Raw genomic sequence first — 24,776 nt, 5'->3', positions numbered from 1 at the left:
ACCAATTGACCTACATACTGTAAAAGTGACAGCATTGCTGTTTCACTCTCCTACTTCCAACTGCTTCAGTCCCCATCCTTTGCACAGTAAGGATGAAACAGAAGCCTGAACTTCACACTTTACTGTTTTTGTTGGCCTGAAGGTACTTTTTTACAGTATTTAAAAATCTTTATATGTTTTTATAAAATCCCTTCAACTTATTTTTGAGGCTTACAATACTTGTGTGAAGTTACGGGATATTAAGTTGATGTAAGGATGTGATTCATTCCCTTTGTGCTTAAGATCATGCTGCTTATGCAACACAGCACGAAACGATGTGTCTGGGAAAGACATTAAAGTGGAAATCAATCTGATTTTCTTTAGAGGCAGAGTCCACCCCTACCAATCCTTTTTACTCACTCATACCACCAAATTGTAAGCTACATAGTGTATAGTAACATCAGAGCTTAAATATGGGCCTTCTCAAAGGCTAATGTGCTATCCCTGTAACACAAGTGTCCAGCAGGGAAAACTATTACATGTATTTCTCAAAGAAATTTTTTCCCCATTTAATTACACAAGTCCCATAAGATGATAGCCTCAGTTTTCAGAGCATCTCAGTAGAGACAAACTTAGAAAGGCATATGCATGGTCCATTTCTCAGCTGTAAAATTGTTGCATGGGCAAAATGCCTTGAATAGACGCTACAGCAGTAATATTCCCAACATATGTCCATCCATTCTGTCAAGGCAGTGGTTAACACTGACAGGGGTTGGCTGGATTACTGACACTTTGTAAAACAGCGGGGGAGGTGGAAAGTAAAAATAAAATGGGTGCAACAGATACGGGGTGCATATCAAGGAGAAGAGAGAATGAAATTTGACAGTAGGGCATACCTACCTCAGACTGAACTTTTTGCTGGAGAGAAGAATCAAAACAGGAACTTCCAGCCATTTTAAAGAATGAAGCTGAGGTTCTGTTATTAAAAAATAGCATTCGAACATTTTCTAAAGAAACTTAAGTAGCATGGTCAACTGGGGCACAGGATCTGAAACTTGACAAGGGCTTTCTCAGAGCCAGAGAAGTCTGTTTGGCTGTTCAGATTTAAACCCACCCACATCTGGATAGCCAGGAAGGCCACGAGAAATCATTTATATAACCTTCTTGGCAATATGTCCCTCCAAATGTTCTGCCAGCACAGTGGTACCCTAGCACCTCCAATGCTCCCAGGGGTCCAAGCTCCTCTTGACAATTCACAATGCTGTGATGTTACCTTGCAGACAACTGCAGTAACAGCCTCCAACAGACACGGAAAAAGTCACTAACTCTGGCAGACATAGGATTGAAACTTGGACCACGCTTTCCTTTGTTGGGTTATCTAAGGGCTAAGCAAATTAGCCACAAAGCCCCAGCTTCAGGAAGCCACAACTATTGGTGCAACACCCGTGACTGTGAGACAGCAACTACAACTCATTTTAACCGACTGACAGGACAAATACTGTGACTGTGAGATCTTTGGAGAAGTCTTCCAAAACAGCAGGTGAGTGTTCCATCTGCATACATACTTTTAAGTTAAACATGAAAGTATCAGAAGTATCGTTCAATGCACTAAGTAATGATTATTACCAGTGAGTATCCTGCTCTCTGATTAGACAAGCCACAGATTGCTTGTTCTCCTCAGCTTTTGTGATCTTAAACCAAGGCAAGTTCCTTTCCAAGTATTTTGGATAACTTCGTTTCAATGTTCTCAATGTTCTTCTTGCTTTAAATCCAACTCTGATGCAGAATGCATTCATTAAAAAAAAAAAAGAAAGAAAAGAAATCTTACCTCCAAGCTGTAGAGATATTTGAAACTGTTTTTCTGATTGGCTGCCTTTTCCACAGCTTGAGCTAATTTTACTGCTCCTCTACCACCAGCCGACCAGTGATTGCAGGGCACAGCATCAAATGCTCCAGACTCCTTTGCAATCTTACACACCAGATCAACCTCAGCTGGAGAGTCAGTTCTGCCAACCAAACAGTCCTGTCTCATTATTTTGTTTAATTAGTTCTCTTCTATAACCTTATAAACTTAGCCTTATTTTACCATCAGTAGTGGTAAAGCAGATATATCTAGAAATCATACTATATACATAATGCATTTATATACAGCATATGTATTTATGGGTTTCAAGAAAACTTTGTAACTGTTATAGCTAATTAACACGGAAGATTATCAGTTCCATAATAGTATATACTTTTTTTGTTGGTTTTAACACCCTAAGAACAAGCTAAGGACTTAAATATCTTTATATTCATGATGAAGAAAGGAAATTCTATAATAGCTTCTTTGTTCATGCCAAATTGAATAATTTAAAAACCAAGAAAAGTGAGAAATTTGAACTGTGTATTCATTCACAAGAGTAATGAAAGAACAGACTTACTTGAAGACGTTTAGAGCAACCACAACAGGAACTCCAAAGAGCTGAGTAATTTGAATCTGCTTCTGCAGATTACAACAGCCATCAGCTACCAGCTGGAGGTTCTGTGCAATTAAATAAAAATTAATGGAAATGGTAAGATACATAAAGTCTTCTCCAGCCAAAGAATTTTCCATAAATTTAAGAGAACATAAACAGTGCTGATCATGACAGTTGCAGGCAAGTGAAATGCTTCCAGATGAAAGTATTCTGGCACTTATTAATTCTCATTCCAATTAATAAACATCAGACATATTTAAGTAACTAAGCAGTGTCCAAAACCTGTACATGAAACCATTGCTCTCTTCTGAGACACAGGAAGATGGTGCAGCTGATGACTGGTTGCTTGTCGTGGTTGTGAAAGGTTTCAGTCTGCTGTTTGCAAGGTTTATAAACAGACTGCAGTAGTGGGGTGGGGTTTAATATACAGATGTGTTAGATGCAGAGTTCATATGTACACATACATAACCCAGATAAAAGCACATTACTGGATTTCCTTATTTACTCTTTTACGTCACACTTTGTAGGCCTTGTCTTAATTGTAACAAAACACATATGCTTAGCCTCATACAAGCAAAAAAATTTGTCTGAAGTGAAGTGACAAAGAAAACAAACCAGCAGAATTCACTCTTTGTTTGAAGAGTGGCATCCCACCCCAAATGTGAAGCATAAACATATTAAACTTGTTGTTTAATGAACAGGTTATGCTATCATTAATTTCAGGGAGTGTTCTTGACCCCTACACCACTCTGCTCTTTTGCTTCTATAAATGCTTGTGTGTTGAGCAGTCTGAAAACTTAGTGGTCTTGCAAAAACTACTGAAAAAAGGTTATTTTTCAGCTATTTCAGTTCCCCATTACAATCCATCATGCAATCACACACATAATACACACAAGAAGGGTAACAGAAAGAGGCTGAGGGAAGATGAGGTGGCTTTACTTGTTGGCAATGCCTGTTAGAGATGTTCACTTGAATGTCAGCATTAGAGCATGCTGCTGTCAAACCTGAAGCTGTGCACACTAACCAGCCAGGGCAAGGAGAAGTTCTGATTCTCTGTACACCATATTATTTTGTTCCTTTAAACAGAAACCTCTCTTAAGTTTTATAACAGTTCCTCTTACCTCTTCTGTGTATTCTTTCTTCAAGGGGGCACCAGCAGTTACCTGGGATCAGGTAATAATAAACAGTCAAAGTCATCAGAGATTCATACTTGTCATATAACCCTAAAGGGTCAGAAGTGCAATTTTGCTTGCTTTCTCTACTGCCAGTTAACACACACCAGTGCACACAACATCACAGCCTGACTGCAGCAACCAGACCCACTACCCCATAATAAGGAGAAGGGTTAGACGCAACCACTAACCCTCCTAAGACAAAGCATAAGCTTATGAATAGTACAAAATTTATTTTATTTCCAGTTGCACCAGTACACAAAGAATAGCAACACTTCCTACTGTATTTGGGTAGCAAGATACGGGTCTTGCCTCGGCAATTAGTTGCAAAAGACTACCAGGGGAGGCAGCTGGATCTCATTCTACATGTTGTTACAGCACACCAGCAGTGCAAAGACAATAGGCAGCAACTTCCAACAGCTGAAGAAATAACAGCAACACACAAGAACATCATCTCTGAGTGTTCTGTAATTACTGCCCATGGCAAGGAACGGCACGCAAGTAATTTGCTGGAAAGCACAAAGGTATACATGCAAAGTGCATCACCAAGGTACTGGGGTACTATACTGAGTCTCCAAGGTCCACATAACATCAATCTCAGGCACCAGACTTACTCACTTTTGTCTCTAGCATTAGTCCATTTTATAGTTAACCTCCCAGTAAAAGTATCTGGTACTCTACATGCCTCAGTGATGAATGCATCACATTTGTAAACAAATGAAAGCTTTAAACTTCTAAGGACACAAGTGAGACAGAAATAGAGACAGTTATTAAAACATATTTAAGTCCTATTTTTGCTAGATTGAATGATAACACTTGTGAAAATATAAATGCCTTGACAGGGATGGAGAAATATAATTCAAAATAAAGAAAACATGCATTAGAAGTGGCCTAAAATGATAGATAGTGATATCATTATATCAACCTGAAAGACTGAAAAAGGGTAGCTCAGCTTTAACTCTTAGAGATGATTAGCTGTAAGGGAAACTATGCATTCTAAAATTTTGTGGCTGTGGAAACAGCTCTGGTATTTTCACCCAGTGTGACTGTTTCCCTGGCAGCATCACTCTCTAGCATGCTGGGCAGATGAAAGTGTTCCTAGGAGTTAAGTGTCTGTCTGCTCGGCTAGCAGAGTCTGATCTGATTACAGGTTTGAGGAGCTCTTCTACAATCACTAATCTGTAAAGTCTCTCCCATGGCTCAGACAACAGAAAATTATACACTGGTGACTCTTGTTATATCAGGAAAACACTTGCAAAATTTCATCAGTTACTTCAGCATCCCTGAGGGAATTAATCGGAGCAAAATAAAAGGACATAAGGGGTACCCATTAGTGGAGTGAAAGAAATCTCAAAACCTTCACTAACAATGTTCTCTACTTCCACTCACATGCTGCAACTCGAACTCGTCTCATTTCTCCTTGGCCGTCAAATTTCCCAACCTGTGACGACTTCAGTTCATTTACAACTACTATTTCAAAAGCTAGGGAAAGGAATATGTATATATACCTATATCTTGCAGCTTTTTTTTTCATGCAACAAACTTCCCTTGTCTGCAAGATGCAGTACTACTTCAGAGCTCTTCCGTCCCTCTTCTTTCATTTGTGCCTTAGCTTTAGTGATAGCATTAACTTCAGAGACAACGTCTATATAACGAGGTATCTCAGAAGGGTTATCTAAATACTGCCCCATAGACTACTCCAAATAGTTCTTAAATCAAGGTATTTTACTTATTTCAAATATTAGCAACAACTTGAGTTTTCCAAGAAAGGTGCAAAAGCTTACATTTGGCCCACCTCCATGCATCTTCAAAGCCCTCACTGTAGCAACAAGGACAACCACACTGGGAACCAAGCCAGACGCTCTGCATTTGATGTTGAAGAATTTCTCCATCCCAATGTCAGCACCAAAGCCAGCTTCAGTTACTGTTAAACATAAAAAAACCAGAACAAAACCACACATTAAACATGTTTTTGGTTAAACACTGGGGGATATTTCTACTTTAGCACACAGTGCTCTTAAATACACACTAGTACTCCGTTTTGAATGAACTTTCAAATAGAGGTCTATTTACATTACTGAGTCTGATTAAAAACCTATTCCCAACTCAGAAATAAATTCTCTTATTCTTGATATGTACAATATGCCATCAAAGGTAGTTACATGGGGGGAAAATACCAAGCAATCTAAATTACTTTGAACCAAAGTACTTAAAAAATATCTAGTCCTCTAAAATCAATGCTTCTGTGCAATTATGGGTAAAATGATTGCAAATTCTGACAGATATAAGACTTTCCTATATTATTCCTCCTCCTATGATTTTACTCAAAATGTGCTTTCATCACAACTAATGGACCTAAATTATTCTAGCTTTGCAGAACTTCTGGTGATCTCTTGCTTTTGTGGAGAGGATGTTTAGTTATAAACACAAACCAGCAGTTACCGTCATATCTCAGTGTTGAACATGCTCTTAAATAGCAAATTTAATAATGGGATTTTGCACCAAAGAAGTCAGACATGAATGTAACATGACTTAAGAGAAAAATCTGTGCAAAATTAGGATACACCTGGCAAAGTATTTTTAGTGGAGCTACAAATAAAAAGAAGATAATCCGTATTAAATGGTATCAGTCTCTTCAGAGCGAATTTGTCCTGATTTGTAGAAATTATTTCAATTGCTTCTTTTAAAATCCAAGTTATTTCTTTATAATAGACAAAGACAAGCACACAGCAAATAAAAAATTTAAGGGATTAAATCTCCTGTTGGTTGAAAATTTGCTGATGCAACATTTTCCCACCAGAACACACTAAAGAGCTGGGCTCAATGAATGCCTCTGAAAGATGTGAAGGGACTTTCAGGCAGACAAGTCAGGGCAGGAAAATAGTTTGCTCCAGAGGCTTCTGGACCTGACTCCAAGCAGGGCTGGTAACATGTTCTCATAACCCAAAACAACTTGTAAAAACCTGTAAATTCCCTTTTCTTTCCCTCTTGCCAGCAGTTTTGTCTCTCATACTTAGGAGGGGAAGGGACCACAAACAGCTGATTGAACGTTTCAGGGCTGGCAACCTGCAGCAGGGTCAAGGAGGAGGTACAGATCTGCTCTGTTGCTGTGACAAAAAGTATCTCACTGTTGGCAGCCGATGCACTTTAGGAAGTCCCAGCCTTTGTGCATTTGTCCTAACCCCACTGGTCCTTTTCCACCTCTTCTTCGTTTTGCACAGGCTGAAACAATTGCTTGGATCTGCTCTGAGGGAGGAAATGGCTGCTGGGGCTGGGAGAGGCAGCAAGTAGTAGCAAACAAGAGGGTGGGCCTGCTGGGGGGAACAGGGACCTCCTGAAATAGTAACATGGCAAGTGTCATGATTAACATTCTCCTCAATCATTGTAATAAGTAAATCATCTTTTTCTAAATAGCCCTGAGAAAAACAGACACACCAAACATGGGGGAAAAAAAAAAAAGAAAGGAAATATGTTTACACAAATGCAGTAATTCATAGGAGCAAAGCTAATGTCAGGATAAGTCACATTAAAAGCAAAGCCAGGGATCACATTTCTGCTTTCCAGTAACCCTCATTCTTCTTCTTCAGTCTCTTATGTGGCATAGGGTGATTAATGAGAACCCTGAATTAGGAATATATAACCACGATCAATCTTTAATATAAACAACAGATAAACTACCAAGTGCTTGAGAGGGTGGGAAAATAATTTGTCTCTTACAGAGGTTGCCAGCACATATACATAGCAGTCTCCTAACATTTCCAAACAAAGTTTCCAGGGAGTTAATCCATTTCATGCCAAGCCTTTTCAAGGGTCAGTTTCCCTTTGAGAAAGGGGGGATTGCAAGTCTGCCTTTCAGTGGGAGAAAAGCAGAGATGTCAGCCTTCCACAGCAACTGCTTGCACAGCAAGCCACCCTTCGGGCAGTCCAAGCAGCCAGTGCAGTGCATATTCCTCTATTCTTTGCAATCTTTCCTTTGATATGGAGGGCAAAATTCGCATTTGCCTAAACAACCCAAAGAGTGTATCAGAGTTCACCAGAGTGACTGCTACAACACGGAGAACGGGATTTTTGGAAGTGGAGGAAAGGGAGACGAACATCAGTTCTCATCAGCTTTCTCCAGTGTGTGGAAGGAAACAGGATGCAGTAGAAAAGCTGCCTGGATGAAAGTTGCAACTCCATTTTATTTTCTCTAAGGAATAGTAAGAAGATAGAATAACATGCCAAGCTCTTATACTTTAAAATCTTTGTGCTGAAACACTTAATACAATTACTTTCAGATTGTTTCCTGCTTTCAAATGAAAGCATCAATGAAAAGCACAGACTACGAATGGGAAGTTTCAAACTACTCTACATTTAGTGATCATGAGATAAACCAGCTAATCACTTTAAATGTAACAACAGAAATTGAAAGTAGTACGTGGTGAGCTAATCACTTTACATGTAACAACAGAAAATTAAAGTAAAACATGGGTCCATTTATTTTGATAATAATTTCTCATACATAGTTTGTTAATAGAAGAGAATTACAGACTACAGGTGAACTCACTTAAATTTTGGGCAACATCTACTTAAGTAGTGTGGTCTGATGTACTTCAACTGAAGAACAGTTTATGACACAAGCACTACTACCTGCCTATACATTTTTGCCCAGCTTCAGCTCCCCTCCCTGGATGCCTGTTTATCTCGTGCCCTGCTAAGTGACCATTTCCCAGCCCCATGAATCATGGCTATGTGGGATGCTGCCCTGAAAGCAGGTAGGCGGTTTGTAATAGGTACCAGCATGGTGTTAACTGCTTGCTTTGATTTCCAGGCCACAAACACAGTTCTAATGCAGTTTTAATGAAAGTGAAGAGGTAAATGATCTGCCTTCAGCAAGCTCACAGAAAACACACAGGTATTTGCACTTCCAGTCTGAGAACACAACTCCATGGCAAACATATACTGACCTAGATCAGTGTTATTACAGTCCCCGGCCTTGATCTGCATTCTGGATCCCCTCCTTGCACCGACAAGACTCAAGAAGTGCTAAAAGATTATCTCCTGGGTGCAATTTTCAGTCAGTACAGTTCTCTGGACTCTCACTGTGTGGTTGTATAAAGTGCAAAACCTAAAGTGCAAACCCGTTGTTTGATTTTATGCTTCAGTTTTAGAGCCTAAGCATAATAAAGAACATTGGAATGAGGACTAAAAATTTAAATTTCACGTATCAGAAGTGCACTACCATTACATTACTGTTAAGAGTGGGCTATAGGCCAAGTCTAGCAATTAATTCACACATATATATATCAGAACTAAACTGCATCAAAGTGCTCAAGTAAGGTCACATAGTTTGTTCTCCTAAAATATCCACATGAGCGTGACCAAGAGCAGCTCATTCTAACACATCAGGGTAACTGCAGTATCTTGGTTCAAAAAGCCAGTAGGCAAAACACAACACACAGATCTTCCTAGAGATCATTTATGTAATACCTACTTCACTCACTCCTGCTACCAAAATCATCCATAAACCATGGTTTTCATTCAGAGCAAGAATCCAAAATATCAAAATTAGGTACAAAAGGGGAAGGAGAAGCCTGTAGGGGTGAAACTAGGCAACAGAAATAAGTCTGTCAGATGGTGTAAAGTCAGAACAAACTCTTCACTGGGGTCTGTAATTCTACTTCAGGGTTCAGGCAAATGAACAAATCACTCTGATGGTTTTGTTTCTTGTTTATAATTATCATAACCTCCTGATGGTTTTGTTTCTTGTTTATAATTATCATAACCTCCTTCATGTAATTACTGCCTTACCAAGAACATCTGGGAATCACCTACATGTGACAATAGATTAAATAGACAGTGTCGCGTGTTAAGCAGCTAATCAGATTTCACCGTCATTCTTACTACAAAATGTAATTTTTCTCCATCTAAAAATACATCTATCTCACTAAAGCTGCATAAAGTGGTTCCACATTAGTCTTACATTGATATAGTGCTTAAAAGCCTTACAGAAAGTGATGTTTAGAATATTTTTTAAAAAGCTATTTCACCCACAACTGAACTTCATGCTTACTGAGGGTAATTTCTAGTGAAAGTAGCTTTTCCCTAGTCAGCCCTTTGTATCAACAAATCAATGTCAAAATAAAGCATTTGTACTACAAAGGGCCAAGTCAGATGCACACACGAGGCGAAGCTTGAGGACGAATTGTGTGCCTGGATTCCTGAACAATGTAAAAGGAAATGGAAACTCTGAGCTGCAAGTTGCCATTTACTCCCCACATGTAAACATATCTGTTCTGGTGCAGCTGTCTGCTGGTAAACTCAGGAAAGGAAGAGTTCAAAGTCACAGAAGCACATGAACTGTGAACCTGGAACTGGAGATATGCTAGCTATAAAGTACTGATATGTTCTTTATTAAGTGAAAAATACCAAGGTGCACAATCGCCAAAATAAACCAGGATGATCAGTGATTTTTCTAACAGGATATCATATTTTTGTTAGTATAGCTAGGGATGAATAAGCCAGATGTTTGTCCATTTTGACTCTAGCAATTATTTGATGTGAACTTCCATTATTATGACTGATTCTGGAATGTAACAGATACTTTTTTCCCCGCTTCCCTCCCCTACCTACAGAGGGAGTTTTCCTGTTCATTTTTCTTTACACGCATTTTCAGATGTCATGGAACACAGGAACTGACTGCTACCACTGCTGAACACAAAGTCCAGCAGAAAATACACATGAATTTGTTAAGCCTGAACATTTTCTATGCCATGAAGAAAATACTTTGCACTGGTTGTCAAAATTTTATGTTGTTGTTGTGAGGTGTAGAAGAAAAGGTAATAGGAAAAATACTTGCCCCTAAGTTTAACAGACCATAAGCTAATTGGATGTAATGTGTACTTTCCACCCTTTGCTAAAGAAAGATGCCAGGGCAGTGTTTGCCACGCCAAGGTCTGGGCACTGGAGGTTTCTGATTGTTGACATACAATCCATGCTTTTGACTGAACCAGCAGATATGGCAATTCATTCTGCCTTCCTTCAAAGGAGTCTTATTATCTCCTTTGGCTGAGTCGCAGGCCTCCACTAACAGTCACTGCGTCCTGGCAGCAAGGGCTGCACAGGAAACTTGGCTCCCAGGAATACATTTAATTTAAGTGCTGATTCCCTTCGGACTCCATAACAAGCTATTTCAATATTTTCCTTAGAAACAATTATTTTTCCATAAGAAAGTAATTTTACCATTGAAATGCAGAGCAGCTTTAAATGAGAAACTAAAGGTTACCTCATAACCTCTCAGAGTTACTCACTTTTAAAATCAATTGCTGCTAACTTTCCAAGAGCATCCCATACACTAAACAAAAGAATAGGCACAATGACTCATATAGACTATTCCCACACTATAGACAAAAAAGAATTGCAGAAAGTTCATTTATTTACTACAAGCCAGACAGGTAAAGAAAACCCTTAAATCTCAATCCTCTGACGATCAAGGACACAATTTCTCTTTGTGGGTGTTAAAGGCCTGTTTATGTATGTATGCTGCAGATGTTGGTTTTTAAATTCAGGGTGGGAATCAAACTGGAAACTCCAGGAGCTGACAGGGGTAGCACTGTGTGACAGAAAGCATGCTCTGCACATCTCCACAGCTCTGCTTGCCTCCCCGTCTTGAAAATATACAGAAATGCAACTGCAGTGATTCCTGCCTCCAAACCACCAATTTAGGGCATGGTTTTCCACTGTGGATGAATCAAATGAGCACCCAGCCTTGCTGAAAGGGTAATCCCTGTTCATTTTTCTGTCTTCTATCTTTCTCTCCTGCTCTGTCCCTGCTGCCTTTTCTGGCATTCATTTAATTGGAAGGTAAATTGATGGAATTTGCTGAACAGAAAGTGAAAACACACAAAAACAGAGAAAAAAAAAAACCCAACAAAAACCTGTAATTTTTTCCACTGGGCTATATTTGAATTAGTTGAAGTAAGACCAGAGAAGTGTCTGAACGTGTTCAAACAAGCAGCAGAAGCAAGGGAAGGAAGGAAGATACATTTCAGCAGTGGAAAACTTAATTCTTTCCTAGCCACCTTGTCAAACCATATTTGGATATTCAAATGTAAAATCTGACATTTTCTTGCAGTTCACTAGTAATGAGCTCATTATTTAGATTTATTACCAGAGATTAAAAAACAGAAGATGTCTTACAAGCCACAAACGATTCATTCTAATAGAAATTAAGTGAGCCGAATTTGGTTTCATGGGCTACACGTTTCTTTGAATCCCTCTGATAAACCTGCTGGGTTTTACAGTCACTCTCTCTTAATTTCTGTGTCCTATAATCATGTAAAGACTCGCAACTCATAGGCTAAGTGTTGGGCCCTGACATGAATTGTAATGAATAGCTGAATACACTAACCAAATATACACAGCCCCTCTTTTGTAACCTCCTTCTCTTATAACATTAACCAGAAAAATTCAAACAAAAGAGCTGTGAATTTTTGGTTGCATCCTTTCACCACTCATAGCACATTTTCTTTGAGGTAACAGAGTAACATTTGCTCATAAGACAGATGACCACGTTTGGAGCACAATTAATGGCACAGGAATAAGGCAATTACATTACATACTTTAAAGATCACCATGGCCTTTGGCAAAAGAATTATTAGTCTTCTGGTAATTACAAAATTAAAACCTCACCACTTTTTTATTTGGAGTTGCGTGGAAAGAATAATTAACAGCAGCACTGATGGATCTTCACTTAAGGCTATTCTTCTGCAGTTCTGCAAGGAGTGTATTAACTTATGGTACCCACAGTATCCCCCTAAGAGCTTAAAATAAATTTCATCACACTTAAACCATGTTTCTCAACGCATATCTCACTACCAAACTTCCATTTACCTTCACTTTTAAAAGATCCGGTTGGCTGACACTCCTGCCACCAATGCGTCTTTCATCAAAGGGAAACTGCCTTCTGTTGAGCTCTCAGGTTTTGGGTCCTTCTACACTCCCCTTGAAAAAGCTATTGAAAATGGACTTTGAACATGCTTTGAGAATTCATGTTACAAGCATCTGGAAAACACTAACTTCAAGGGGCAGGCAGAGAGCCTGAAAATTTCTTGCCTGGAAAAGTTCTAAGCATTTCATCAAACGGTCATGAAGCGATGCCTGCTTTAGCACCAATACTGCACTGTTCTGTGAAAAAGGAAAGAAGGGATGCAAAGAACCCTATTCTTGAGACAAACCACCACTGGGTGAAGACAAACCACCCTGGAAGAAGACAAACTTTCTGAAGAGCAGCAGAAATACAATCGGGCAATGAGTGATGATACAGGTAGTGAATGAGGAATACACAATTTTTGCAGCCAGACAAGCTACCATCAGAGCCTATCTCAACTCAGAGACAAAATCCATTTAAGCAGCACCTCTCACCACAAGCCGGCTTGTGGATGCTCTGGCATGCCTTCGGACGGTCATGGCTGGGAGAGCAGGAGAGCCCAGGGAATCACTCTGCCAGCCGCCCAAGCTCCTCCTCGTTCTCATCACAGAACAAAAGCATCTGTGCACAGACAGCAGAAGAGTGGTGTCGGCCGAGGCTGCGGCGAATGCCACACAACAAAGGGCCGCTGAATCACGATGATCAATGCTCCTGTCACTTGCGCAATCACCCGAGGCACGCCAGGCACGGAGTCATCCATCACTGCCGTGTGAGCCCACCCCACAGTGCATGCAGCTATTCGCCTTGGGCAGCCGCCCTGGTACAGCTCCCCCCGACTCTGCACCAGGCACATGGAGAAGCATTCTCCACTCTGCCCTCCTAAAATTCCGGGGAGCACTTGCTTATTATGATAATGATTTTGTCCATGACTTAGGCACTGTCTTTTCCGTGTACACATGTAGGAAACCCTTCTCCTAGAAGGACAAACAGGTTCTGTTTTATTTCATTCCACTTAAGTCTTTGCTAGGAGACAGAATTCCTTCCTTTCATGATTGGCCTGGGAGAGGACACCAACACTATTCTTGACAGCACAACTACATGTCTTAGAAATTCATGTAAAAGGGCATTGCCTGTTATGTATCCCCAGGAAGAAGAGTATTCCCCTGCATTAGCAGTTTGTCTTGATGCAAAAATGGCCGAGTGAAACATCTGATGCAAACAAGACCATCCCAAGAGCTTTGCTGGAGAGCTCTGTGAGAGTGGAAATTACACAGACTGCAATTTGTGTATCAAACGCACACAAAATTTAAGATATCAGTAAACAGAAAGACGTTCCATGGGGACAGAGAACGCCAGCTACTGTTAGTAGCATTTTAAGAGACAGGAAATAATGCCTAGGAGAGAGAACGTGCAGCATAAGCCACAGAAGAGCAGAGGAGGGTAAAAGAAGCAGGCAGGTAAAGCCCACTGTGCTGCAAGACTTCGTGAGATAGCCACATACACGGAGAAATGCAGCAGAAGCAACTTCGGAAATCATGGAAGATTTTCAGATGGAAGGTCTCCAATACCTTTTGCAGGTAGGCGTTAGTTTGGTTGTAATCACCTGTATTTTTAAAATAAAATATACAAAACTGTTATTTGAACGTCTACTCAAAGTGTAAGATTGGTGATCTGTGACAAACTTATTAATATGTATTTACTGTTTTCCCTATAGTTTTTTTGATAAGAAAAAAGAATTCAACTGGTTAAAATTGCTGTGGAAAATAACTGTGTCTGTTAAATGATATGATGTCACATGTAATTTATCTTACAGAAAGAATTACAAGCTGCGGAGAGAGAAGGTACTAAGGTCACATGCCAACAAATCCTAAGTTCCTACATGGAATTTCCAATTAAAAATGCAGTCAAAACCAAAATCAAACCAAACCATACTTCAGCTGGTGTACAAGACAAATCCTTCAACTACTCATGGCTAAACCAATTCTTTAATGCCTATTGTGAATTTATCCACTTAACCACAATTCATGTAATCAGGGTAAGACAATTGCCATTGCAAACTACCCATTACCATTTCTGAAATATTTCGACATTATTAGCTGATCCCTCCTTACTATGGGTTATAAATTATTAATTTTTTTTTCAGTTCCTCTTCATAATTGCCCATCATCTTGTCATCTCAGCTACTCTATCATCCTTTAGCCCTCCCCCACATTTTTGTGCTTTCTTGCTCCTTGTGCAGTGAAGAACCCCAAAACGTATACCGAATTCCTAATTGGCTTCTGGAAAGGCTGAACCTGCAACCCTTGATTTATGAAGCTGTTACTCAGTCTCTTGGGAGCTCTGTTTGAGATGCAGTAGATGGAGGCAGCACAAAGATACCGTGTCCTCATGCATGTAAAGCATCTGCTTATCCCTGAAGCTTCATTCCCACTCAGAGCTTGCAGCCAGTGCCAAGCTGAAAATACATTAGAAGCATGTGCAGGTAGCAAAGTTGAAGAGCTTGATATTGTCAGCTTCAATAAAGCTGTCGGCACAGAAAGCCAAAGATAAAGGGACCAAAAAATAGGGCCACCATATAAAAAGACAGGCCATCCGAAATTTTAAAAAGGCTGTAACCTACATTTTTTCTTACTGTATCTGAATATAACCTGTTTTCTCAATCAAATCAGATTAATTAAACAGCAGATTTATAAAACTGCAAAAATTAAATTACAAGGTCAGAGCAGTAAACTGACCCTGAGATACCATTTAGGATATTAATCTTTTCTTTTAATGTATTATTTTATAGAATCACAGAACACTTTCAAATATTATCAACATCTGACCTTCAAAAGCACTTTGGCTATTTGCCAATACACCACTCTTCCGATCATACTGGCCATACATAACCTAGCATTATTTGCAATCTCATTAAAACGTTTAAAAATGGTTTAGAAACAAATTTACATCCCTAGACATGAATTCTTGAACTTTTCTTTAAAGCTAATCCCATTAGGTGTTAAGATCAGATATGTAAACAAACATACTTTCTGTTTTTGAAGAGAAATAACTATTTCTCTGTAATTATTTTCTGTTAAAGTACCCAACATACAATAATACATAGAGTTTGTTGCTTGAAAACTAAAAAACCCAAACAAAACAACAATTCAAAGTTAGCATATTTTCAGAGAAATCACACTAGTTTTCTTGCACTACCATAGTGCAAGATCTCTGAGGCAAAACAAACCATCTGTAAATAAAAATATTTGGAACCCTTATCATTTGCATTTTTCTTCCAGGAACATCTAAAGATACGATCTTAACCTTTTCCCCAAACCATGTTATTTTAATTGGGCTGGTAGAGAGTGCAGCACACGATGAGAAGAAAACATATCAGAGTTCTGATCCCAAATAAGAAAATGTAACTTTAAACAATATTTTTTGAAACACCTGTTAACAGAGCTCTCAGTGTGTGTGAGCTTATGGAATACTAGCAGAAAACAGAAAATCAATTCTGCAAAATGTAAACTTGTACTAGAGGATATTAAAACTTTGCCTACTATAATTACCATAATCAAAAATGGAAATACATGTATTTATGTCCTTTCCATATTCCACATTTGTATTGACTTCTCTGGAGTCCTGACGAATTAAGTCAGCCATTCCAAAAGTAAATACACAAAGTAAATAAACAAACAAACATCGCCCCCTCCGTATGTGTACATTATTAACAATTTTAATTATAAAAGCTTTCAGAAAACAAAGCACTGGCAGATTAGAATGAGTCAGAAAATAAAAAGCAAACACTGGTTTCTCCAACATCATGTAAATATCTGAAGAAACCTAATTCTTATACAAGTAGTCCATAAAAAGAACAGTAGGTTTCAGTATCAAAAGGTCAGTAAACCAACCAAACAAAAGTCTAATAAAGAGCTAACATTTTCAACTGATATTAAAAAGAAACCATCCATTAAAATTAAAATTGAGCCTTTGAAATGGGACTTGAACTCTTTATGCATACTCTGCCCTGCTGACCCTTGCTAAAGGGTGCAAGTCAATATGAAATACTCACAAATGGAGAGGGGATGATGGATTTTCTGCCAAATAACCCTAAGCAAAAGTAACGCTGTTAGCTAGGGAGCCTGCTTTTATTTCCTTTGCCAAGTGATGAATTAAGAGAACTTCCTAGCATGCACGATGTTTTACTGTTTGCAATTTTTTTAACCCCTGGTTCTTTTCCTCTTATAAATGAAAACAATACAACCAGTAGGTAACAAGAGAACAAAAGGAACTGCTTCTTATGCATTGGGAGTTTTAAAACTAGGTAAGATTGCAAACTTGAGGAGGGAAGGGAAATAAACAGAAGTTGCAATGTCATCAGTTTCTACTCAGTAGAATGGTATTTTATTTATCAGGAACTGGGCAGTGCCTTTACTTTCTGTATGAATGACAGATCCTTCCTATCTATTTTTACCTCTGGGTAACTATCCTGAGACTGAGAATAATGGATAGCCCTTAACAGTTGTACACTCCATTTAGTTTATGAATATCACTGCCAGAGGAAAGAGTTGTGTTCATCTCTAACATGTTGCAGAAGAGGTCAGCATACAGGACATTAAAATACCACATTAGATTGTAAGTAAATTCCTGATGCATGTTTAAGTACTGGCAGCTGCCATGGCTCTACAAAAGCCCTGTTACCTTAAAGTTCTTGTTATAGCAGTGCTTGTCATCTCCCCACTTGGCTATGGTGAGACAGTTTTTGCCCCCAAGAAAGTCTGTAAACTGAAAAAACACATCAGGAAGAATGGGATTATATGTGCAGGCATAGAGGCTGAAATTACTTGCTCAAGGCCAGAAAGCCAGTCAAGGATGGAGGTAGGAATAAGATGTATGGCTCCTGTCAGGCACTGCAGCACCACAGCCACATGACAGACCAGGAGATCTCCATCAGAGACTGTGTGCTGCTGGTGGCAAGCAATGGGCTTGGCAGCTTTGTCTCCTTATCTTTCGCTAGGCCAGAAAGAGGAGACAGGACAGGTTTCCTCACGGCACCAGCTCCTCAGGAGCCAGCCAGCTCTAGTTAACAGCCAACCAGAAGGAACACTCCCACCGCCCTTCCTGCCTCCCCATCATCATCACACACATTCCCCAGGCATTCAGTACCATCCCAAACACCATCTCACTGCATCTCCGTTCTACTCTGAAAATCCATATGAAGGGAAGAAAACATGGATTTCTCAAACAAGCTATGAATGTCCAGTTCTCTGCTTGTTTGTCACCCAGCCAGCTCAGTCACCGTGTGACACTTCATTCAGCACACAACCAACACACACGTGCCCCTTCACAGCTCCTAGTCTGCGAAAAACCATTTAATTCCTTTTCTAGTGAGGCACAGAGCAGCATCCATCCACCCAGAAACAATAAAAACCCCATTGAAAATAACTGTGACAAGGCCATGCTATCTCTTAATTATTTTCTGTCATGTAACCATTAAAATTTCTTTCTTCATACTGAAATCACCAACTACTTCAAAATTCTCTAAATGTACAAATTAAAATGCCTGGTCTCTCACATGAAATCTGGCCTGAGAACCGTGGTAACTTCTGGTCACTAGGAGGAAAGGCAGTCAAATAAACAGCTTTGCTATCCTGCAAGGTGAACTTTTTGAATAGAAGATAACGTCACTATTAATTACACAAGCTCTAAAAGACAGGAAAAGACAGAGCGAGCTGCTATGCTAGAGAACAAGTGTCAGAGCCTGCAAAGGAAATGCAAACAAACTACAAGGGTCTTCAGCCTCACAAATTAAAAACCAGAAGCTAATAATGTGAGGTTACTGTAATATATTAAAAATGGAATTAAAGACCCAAAGTGCACAAGAGATGAATCCACTGCTCTTAATAAAGTGTGAAACAGAATTTTCAAAATCCTGGAAGAAGAAAAAAAAACAAACTGCAAAGCTTGTATCAACATCTTAAATAAGTTCCTTTTTTTTTGGTGCCTTGTACCTGAAAAGTATCAAAACCTATTTTCAAGTAATGTACGAGGAATGGGGGGAAATCTGAGTGACTACAGGCTTTATGGTTTCCAAACAGATTTTTAAGAGGAGTATAACTTAAAAAAAAATTGAAACAAGTAAGAAATATAACCTTTGTCTACCAGAGGCAGGCTATGCCAGATTAAAAGCTTTCTCCAGTGATGAAAATAGGACAACATCTCATCAGTGATGAGGAACAAAAGAAACTGCTATAGCAATACATTGGAGTCTGTCAGCAAGGCTGGAAGAACGTAACTACATGATTAAGGGAGAGAATAGGCAGCCACCACACAAGAACTGTGGGACAGGAAAGAGGACCAGCCCCAGGGCTCTCATTTACTATTTGTTAAACCACCTCAGCAGAAAGACTGAGGAACACTGATGGAGTTTATTGGCAACAACAAAGTTTGAAAGCATATCACACAGGAAAACATTCCTGTGGATTTATGAAGAAACGAAGAGAAGCAGAATGAAAGCTATTAGTAAAGAGTTACTGCCATTGGAGAAAAAATGACAAAAATCTGACCTATGATTTGGGAACTTCATACTTGCAAACAGCAAGGAGGAATCTGGGAGCCTAGCAGTATTAAGTCAATCACCGTGACATATGGAAAATGTGTGCTTGAATAGTTAGAGACAGTATTATAAAAAATTATCACTTGAGGAAGAGAGGACTAAACTGTAACACAGTATTACAAAAAAAAGAACAAATGAGTCCAAACTGGCCATGGCAACCCAGCCAGCTCACCAGTAGCAAGAGTTAAAAATCCTAGCTGGTTTCAAACTGGAGTTCAGTCGGCTGATGAAGGAGATCACTTGATATGCTTGTCAGATAAAGCAGAGAACTCAGCTAAATGGCTGATGATTTATAATCACATGTGATTTTATTCCTCTAAATTGCTCCTTGCAATTCTGGATATAAACAGCAGATTTGGGAACAAACATTTACAAATACGCTTCGAAGCAAGGAAAGACTTAGTAAATTTCTAACACGTTTTTTAGACTTTTTTTTTTTTTTTTTAAAGGGAAGAAGGTAAAATCTCACTACAAGACAGTCCACAATTTAGGAGGTTTTGTCTTCAAAATAGCACCACCTCTCCTGACTGGGCAAAACATTACTTTTTTATGCCAAGTGTAATATTGGTTAGATATAATTCAATAGTTCACGATCAATACCAACTTTCAGTTTTGAGTTCAGCTTTGCATAATTAATATGATTTCAAATTAATTCAGCTCTGAAATATAAAGACATATGATACTGAAGTCAATGCTAGAATGCTTCCTTACACACAAAAACATTCAGAACAGCTCTCTTCTACTCAATCTTCCTTCTGCAAAGCTTTATTTTGAAATGTATGCTAAAGAGCAGAAGAAAAAATTTATAGCAATCTGCAGCGACAAGGTGGAGTCAGAAGTTTCTCAAGGACTCTGAATATAAGAAAAAAGTTTGATTCTCATTTCACATAATAATTCATAAATTATTTCAAGAGTGTTTTAAGCACTTCCTGCAATAGAAATAGATAGTAATTTAAATCATTGTCACCTGACTTCCAGTTGCAGCAAGCTATAAGCAAGCATGATCTGCACCCAGATTATTTGTGACAAGGCAGTAAGGAAACTCAGCTTTCAGGAACTCTGACTTCATGCCAGTGAAGAAAAACACATTGTACTACATCTTGTCTCTGAAGACTTTCCTGCTTACTGGTAAGAAAATTTGCTAAGATTTTAAAAGCATAAAGAAGAAGATGATTTTTTTGTTTCCACTTTACAACAAGTGAAAGAAATGGAATTTACTTTTACCTCAGCAGCTGTGAGGAAAGCAATAAAAACGGCAGCCTGGATGTGAATGGCACCACCACTTACAAGTGAACGGCACAGATTCATGGACCTTCTAGCAGTAATGGCACCTTATTTTGCAGTTTGTGGTACCACTGAGACTTGTATTATTAGACCACAACTTTAAGAGCCTCTCAGCAATACCAACTAACACAGTATCACCTTCCCTCCCCCTCCCCACCACTGTCACAGTTGTGCCCAGCACAGCTGCTTGGGCAGCTGCACTATGAATGGGGTCAGAGAAAACCACTGTAAAGTTCTGAACATCCTTTTTCTAGTTTGTAGGACACACAGATCAGGACTAGGCAAGTAACACCTATACTGATAATGCCGTGAACCATCCTATACTGCAAAACCTTAGCCTTGCTTTGACACTTTAACAAGAAAAGCCACATTGTTCAGACAGCAAAATATTGGAAAGCAATCACAGTACAACTTGGGGTTTCTTTGTGAAAATAAGAGTGAAGAAGTCAGAGATTAAATAAACACAAGCTAGAAAGATGCTGGGAAGACTCTTAAAAATTAAAGCTTTCTGGAGGGTCACTGCATGGAATCCCCTTCTAATGGTATCTGTTGCTGCCTGTAGTATCAAGCAAAAAATATTAAAAATAAATCCTTGAACTTGACATTTAAATGTAATAATATCACATGTACTAGTGGTGCCAAAAGAAGTTTAGCCAAAGTATTTGGGCTTTATTTCCTTTTTTGGAAAAAGAGTACACTAAAAAATGGATTGAAGTGTCTTATGACTTTAAAAAAAATCTACTGAAGATTATTCACTTAGTGTATTAAACACATACGATTTTTATAAGGCACTTTATAAACTTGTCAAACAATGTCTGCTCTGAGAGTATGTAAAATGGATACCCTTTGAAATACAACTTTGTATGTACTGAAGAGATACTTAGAACAGCTAGCATCATTAGCTTACTCTAACCAACAGAGTACCAACACAATAAAAAGAGTCAATTACTTAGCTTATAAAAATTTACTGCTTCTACAAATTCTTTCCAATTACATCAAAGAAAGTGAACTTTTCTTAAGTCAGCAACAGTTTGCAGTAATTCCCTTCTTGTCACCTGATAAAACACACCAGGACAAAGTTGCCCAGCACAGCATGCTCTCAGCATCAAATGTGACATGCTTATCAGGAGTAGCAAAGCAAGCAATTGACAAACATGAAGTCCAAACCTGAAAAACAAACTTGAGAAGAACTTTGCTTTAGGATTCCAAGGATCTACTCATGCTTCACTTGTCTTCTGATTTACAGTAACCCCTCTCTTCAGCTGAAACATCAAGGGATTAAAGAGATGGATGGGGTACTCTGTTGAGTTGTGTAGTGCAATAATTTCTGACACACTGACAGCTCAGGAAAGCCCTGAGTTCAGAGCGCCACAAAACCAACAGTTCCAGGGACACGGCAGCTGTGATGATGGGTACGTTCACTGTGCCACAGCGTGGGTGCTCCCCATGCAGGGGATGCCTGCATCCATGCTCAGTAGGCCACTGTCGCTCGCAGCAGGGCTGGGGGGAATCTGCAGGGAAACACTAAAAAGCTGAGAGGACAGACAAGTGCAAACCAGCCAGTGGCAGCTGTGGCATTGCACTTAAAGTTCAGTGGCAAAACTCACATGAAGAACTCAAAATTACAGCAAAAAGACTGAGTCATCAGTGCATAGCAACAAGGCTCAGGAAAGAGAGAAAGGAAAAGCTGAGCTAAAAGGCTTAAGCTATCTAAAACCTAATGAGGGCCTTTGATTCATTTGGATACCTGAAACTGAAGCAGAGAATGCCTTCAGTTAGGGAGGGTTCACAACAGGACTCAATGGTTACACTTCATTTAGTTTTTTTTTAAAGCAGGCTGTCTACATCACTGTTACCTGACACTACTCAAAAGACACAGCACGATGCCGTTCCATCTGAAAAGCAAGCAGAGAAACAGGCAATGCAGGCCAGAGAGAGAAAGTAAGGTTTAAAAATAAATTTTAGAAGAACATTTTGAGAAGGTTTCTCTTTTTTTGCCTTGGCTGTGGCACATGGTCACACAAGCAATTGGATCTACACAACAGATTGGTTTCTCACTGCTGGCTGTCGCAGCTCACCCTCTCCTGCACCAGCTCTGGTGTTTTTGTGACTCTGGGCTGAACCGCTTCTGTGTTAAGTCAGCGGAAAACTAAGCCAACAAAAAGGGCAATAGGTTTCTGCTGGGATGTCATGCAAAAACAGTTGATCACAGTCTGAGAAAGGAGACAGGCTTAGCTGCTCTGGCAGTGCAGGCTCACTCTGATCAGCTCAGTCTAATCATCCACAGTAGCTTTACTGGCACTTGAAGGCTCCAAATGCGGCTATAATACTATAAATATTTATTTCAGCAAAAACACCATCTTACATGGCATTATCTCATCTTCCCCCTGTCACACAAAACTGTTTGCCCAGACACTGTCTGTGAGGGGGAAGGAAAGGAATTTTTTTTGTTGTAATTGTTTTCAATCGAGACCAAGGCTCCAGTTAGCTTGTCACGTGGCTTTGTGAACAGGTGTGCTGGTGAAACAGAGGGGTTGCAGAGGACTGGAAACAAGCAGCTGGAGGAAGGAGGGTGCTTAAACCAGGACAGAGAGTTTAAAAAGTTTGTATCTGCAAAACTGTGTTGCAAATTCAAGCCATGCTATTCTCCTTAGTACTGTCCAAACACTTAAAAGGAAATTCTGCTCTAAAATAAATACAGTGTAAGTGAAAAAAAAAAAAAGAATAAGAAATAGCTATAAACTCTAAATATATAAACCAGTAAATATATGAATTACATATCTTTTATATCATCATCCCATCTCAGCTCTGTGAGTGAGCTAACATATGTACATTAAGGTATTTATTCTACTATTCAGGAAAATAATTTAATAGCAGACTCTGTCACAGATTTTTGATGTTCCTGCTTTGGATGCAACTGAGAGCAATCTCATAGCCTGTGGTCCCTAAAATGCCTCTCCCAGCCACGTGGTTCTGCAAGACACCTTTCTCTATTCCTAGCACCTTTTGGATTTTTTCCTGAGCTTATGGAACTAACCTACATGGCAGAATGTGAACTGTAATCGCTCATACAAGATTTAATGAGTGCCAGATCTAATGCACAAGAACACTGACAAAAGGGAAATGTGGAACAGTGAAAACTTTTATTTTTAGCAAGAGTAACTAAACTTATTCAGCCACTTACCTAACTGCAGGATAGCTGTCCTGCACGCCGGCTGTCTGAATTAACTACTGGATCAGCTTTCTCCATGGAATTTCAATGGCCATGCAGGGTTCAGGCAAACTCCACAGTGAGCAGGAATGCAGTGGAGTTTTTTGCTACCTGCTTTGCTGCACAGATTCACAAGGCACTGGGCTCTCCATCGGTATGGATGTTACCTCAGTGTGGACTGGTGCACACTTTGTAGCTGTGATTTTAGACTTCGGTTGTGCAGGGTAGGATAGAACAGTATTTAATAAGTCAGTGAATGCTACATGTAGTCTCTGCCCACGTGCTCTGACTAGTTACCAAAAAAATTTATTTTTTTAAACCATAAAGCTTAGGGTAATTACAACCATTAGAACAAACATTTACTCTTGTGACTACCTGCAAAGTTTATTTAAGCAGGCCACTCTGTGAACTATTGCTTTTAATAATCTAACAAGGATCTACAAATCATGCTGAAGTTCCTGGCTCTGCAGAGCAAAGGCAGTCTTATTCTGAAGCCAGTTTCAAGGGGATTTGTGTTCTGTGGAATAAAATCTGAACAAGCGCCTTTAGCTGGCAACGCACAAAGGTTTTCCTATATTGAAGCTATGCTGCTTTGCCTCCCAACAGAGAAACTGGAGCCAAAGACAAACAAAGCAGAAAAGAGCGTTAAAGACAAACAGGTGGATAAGACTGAAAAAAAAGCAAGAAATGCTCTCAGTGCCTGAGGGACACACTCAATGGAAGGGAATCCAAATATAAGGCAATACATTTTGGGCTCTGAAACCAGGATCAAGACTCAAGACTGTCGCCAACATACTTTCCCTCACTTGATACACAACTGATTCCTCAGCTGAAACGATTGCTCACTGCAGAAACAAAGTAATTTCACGCGGCTTATGAAAAATGTTAGCTACCCTAAATGCTTTTGCTCTTCATTCCACAAAGCCATGTAACAACAAACATGGCCCAGTGAAATACAAATTCAACTATCGTTAAATAAATGTATTCAGAATGCAAAATATTCTTTGAATGGATGTTTGATGAATAGAGGGATATAAACAGACCTTTAAGCTGTACAACACTGTAAAAAGAATCCTTTCCAATATGTAGGTATGACATAAGCATATACATCCATGTTTCTCTACTAGTTTTAAGGGTGCTAGCATAAGAAACCTCGCTACATTTTTCA

At 39.3% G+C, this 24,776-nt stretch overlaps 1 protein-coding gene across 1 annotated transcript in view; it reads right to left on the bottom strand.

Moving 5' to 3' along the window:
* Window positions 1–24,776, bottom strand: part of MTHFD1L (methylenetetrahydrofolate dehydrogenase (NADP+ dependent) 1 like) — a 147,256-nt gene that overhangs the window by 60,195 nt on the left and 62,285 nt on the right. Inside the window, 4 exon segments of the mRNA XM_042016727.1 lie at window positions 1,808–1,985; window positions 2,403–2,503; window positions 3,560–3,601; window positions 5,395–5,534. Coding sequence (XP_041872661.1) covers window positions 1,808–1,985; window positions 2,403–2,503; window positions 3,560–3,601; window positions 5,395–5,534 — 461 coding nt within the window.

The sequence above is a fragment of the Corvus kubaryi genome, unplaced genomic scaffold (assembly GCF_017639235.1).
Source record: "Corvus kubaryi isolate FWS band 111438036 unplaced genomic scaffold, C.kubaryi_AGA036_p1.0 split3-73, whole genome shotgun sequence".
Classification (NCBI taxonomy): Eukaryota; Metazoa; Chordata; class Aves; order Passeriformes; family Corvidae; genus Corvus; species Corvus kubaryi.
This window is presented reverse-complemented; position numbering and strand designations above follow the sequence as displayed.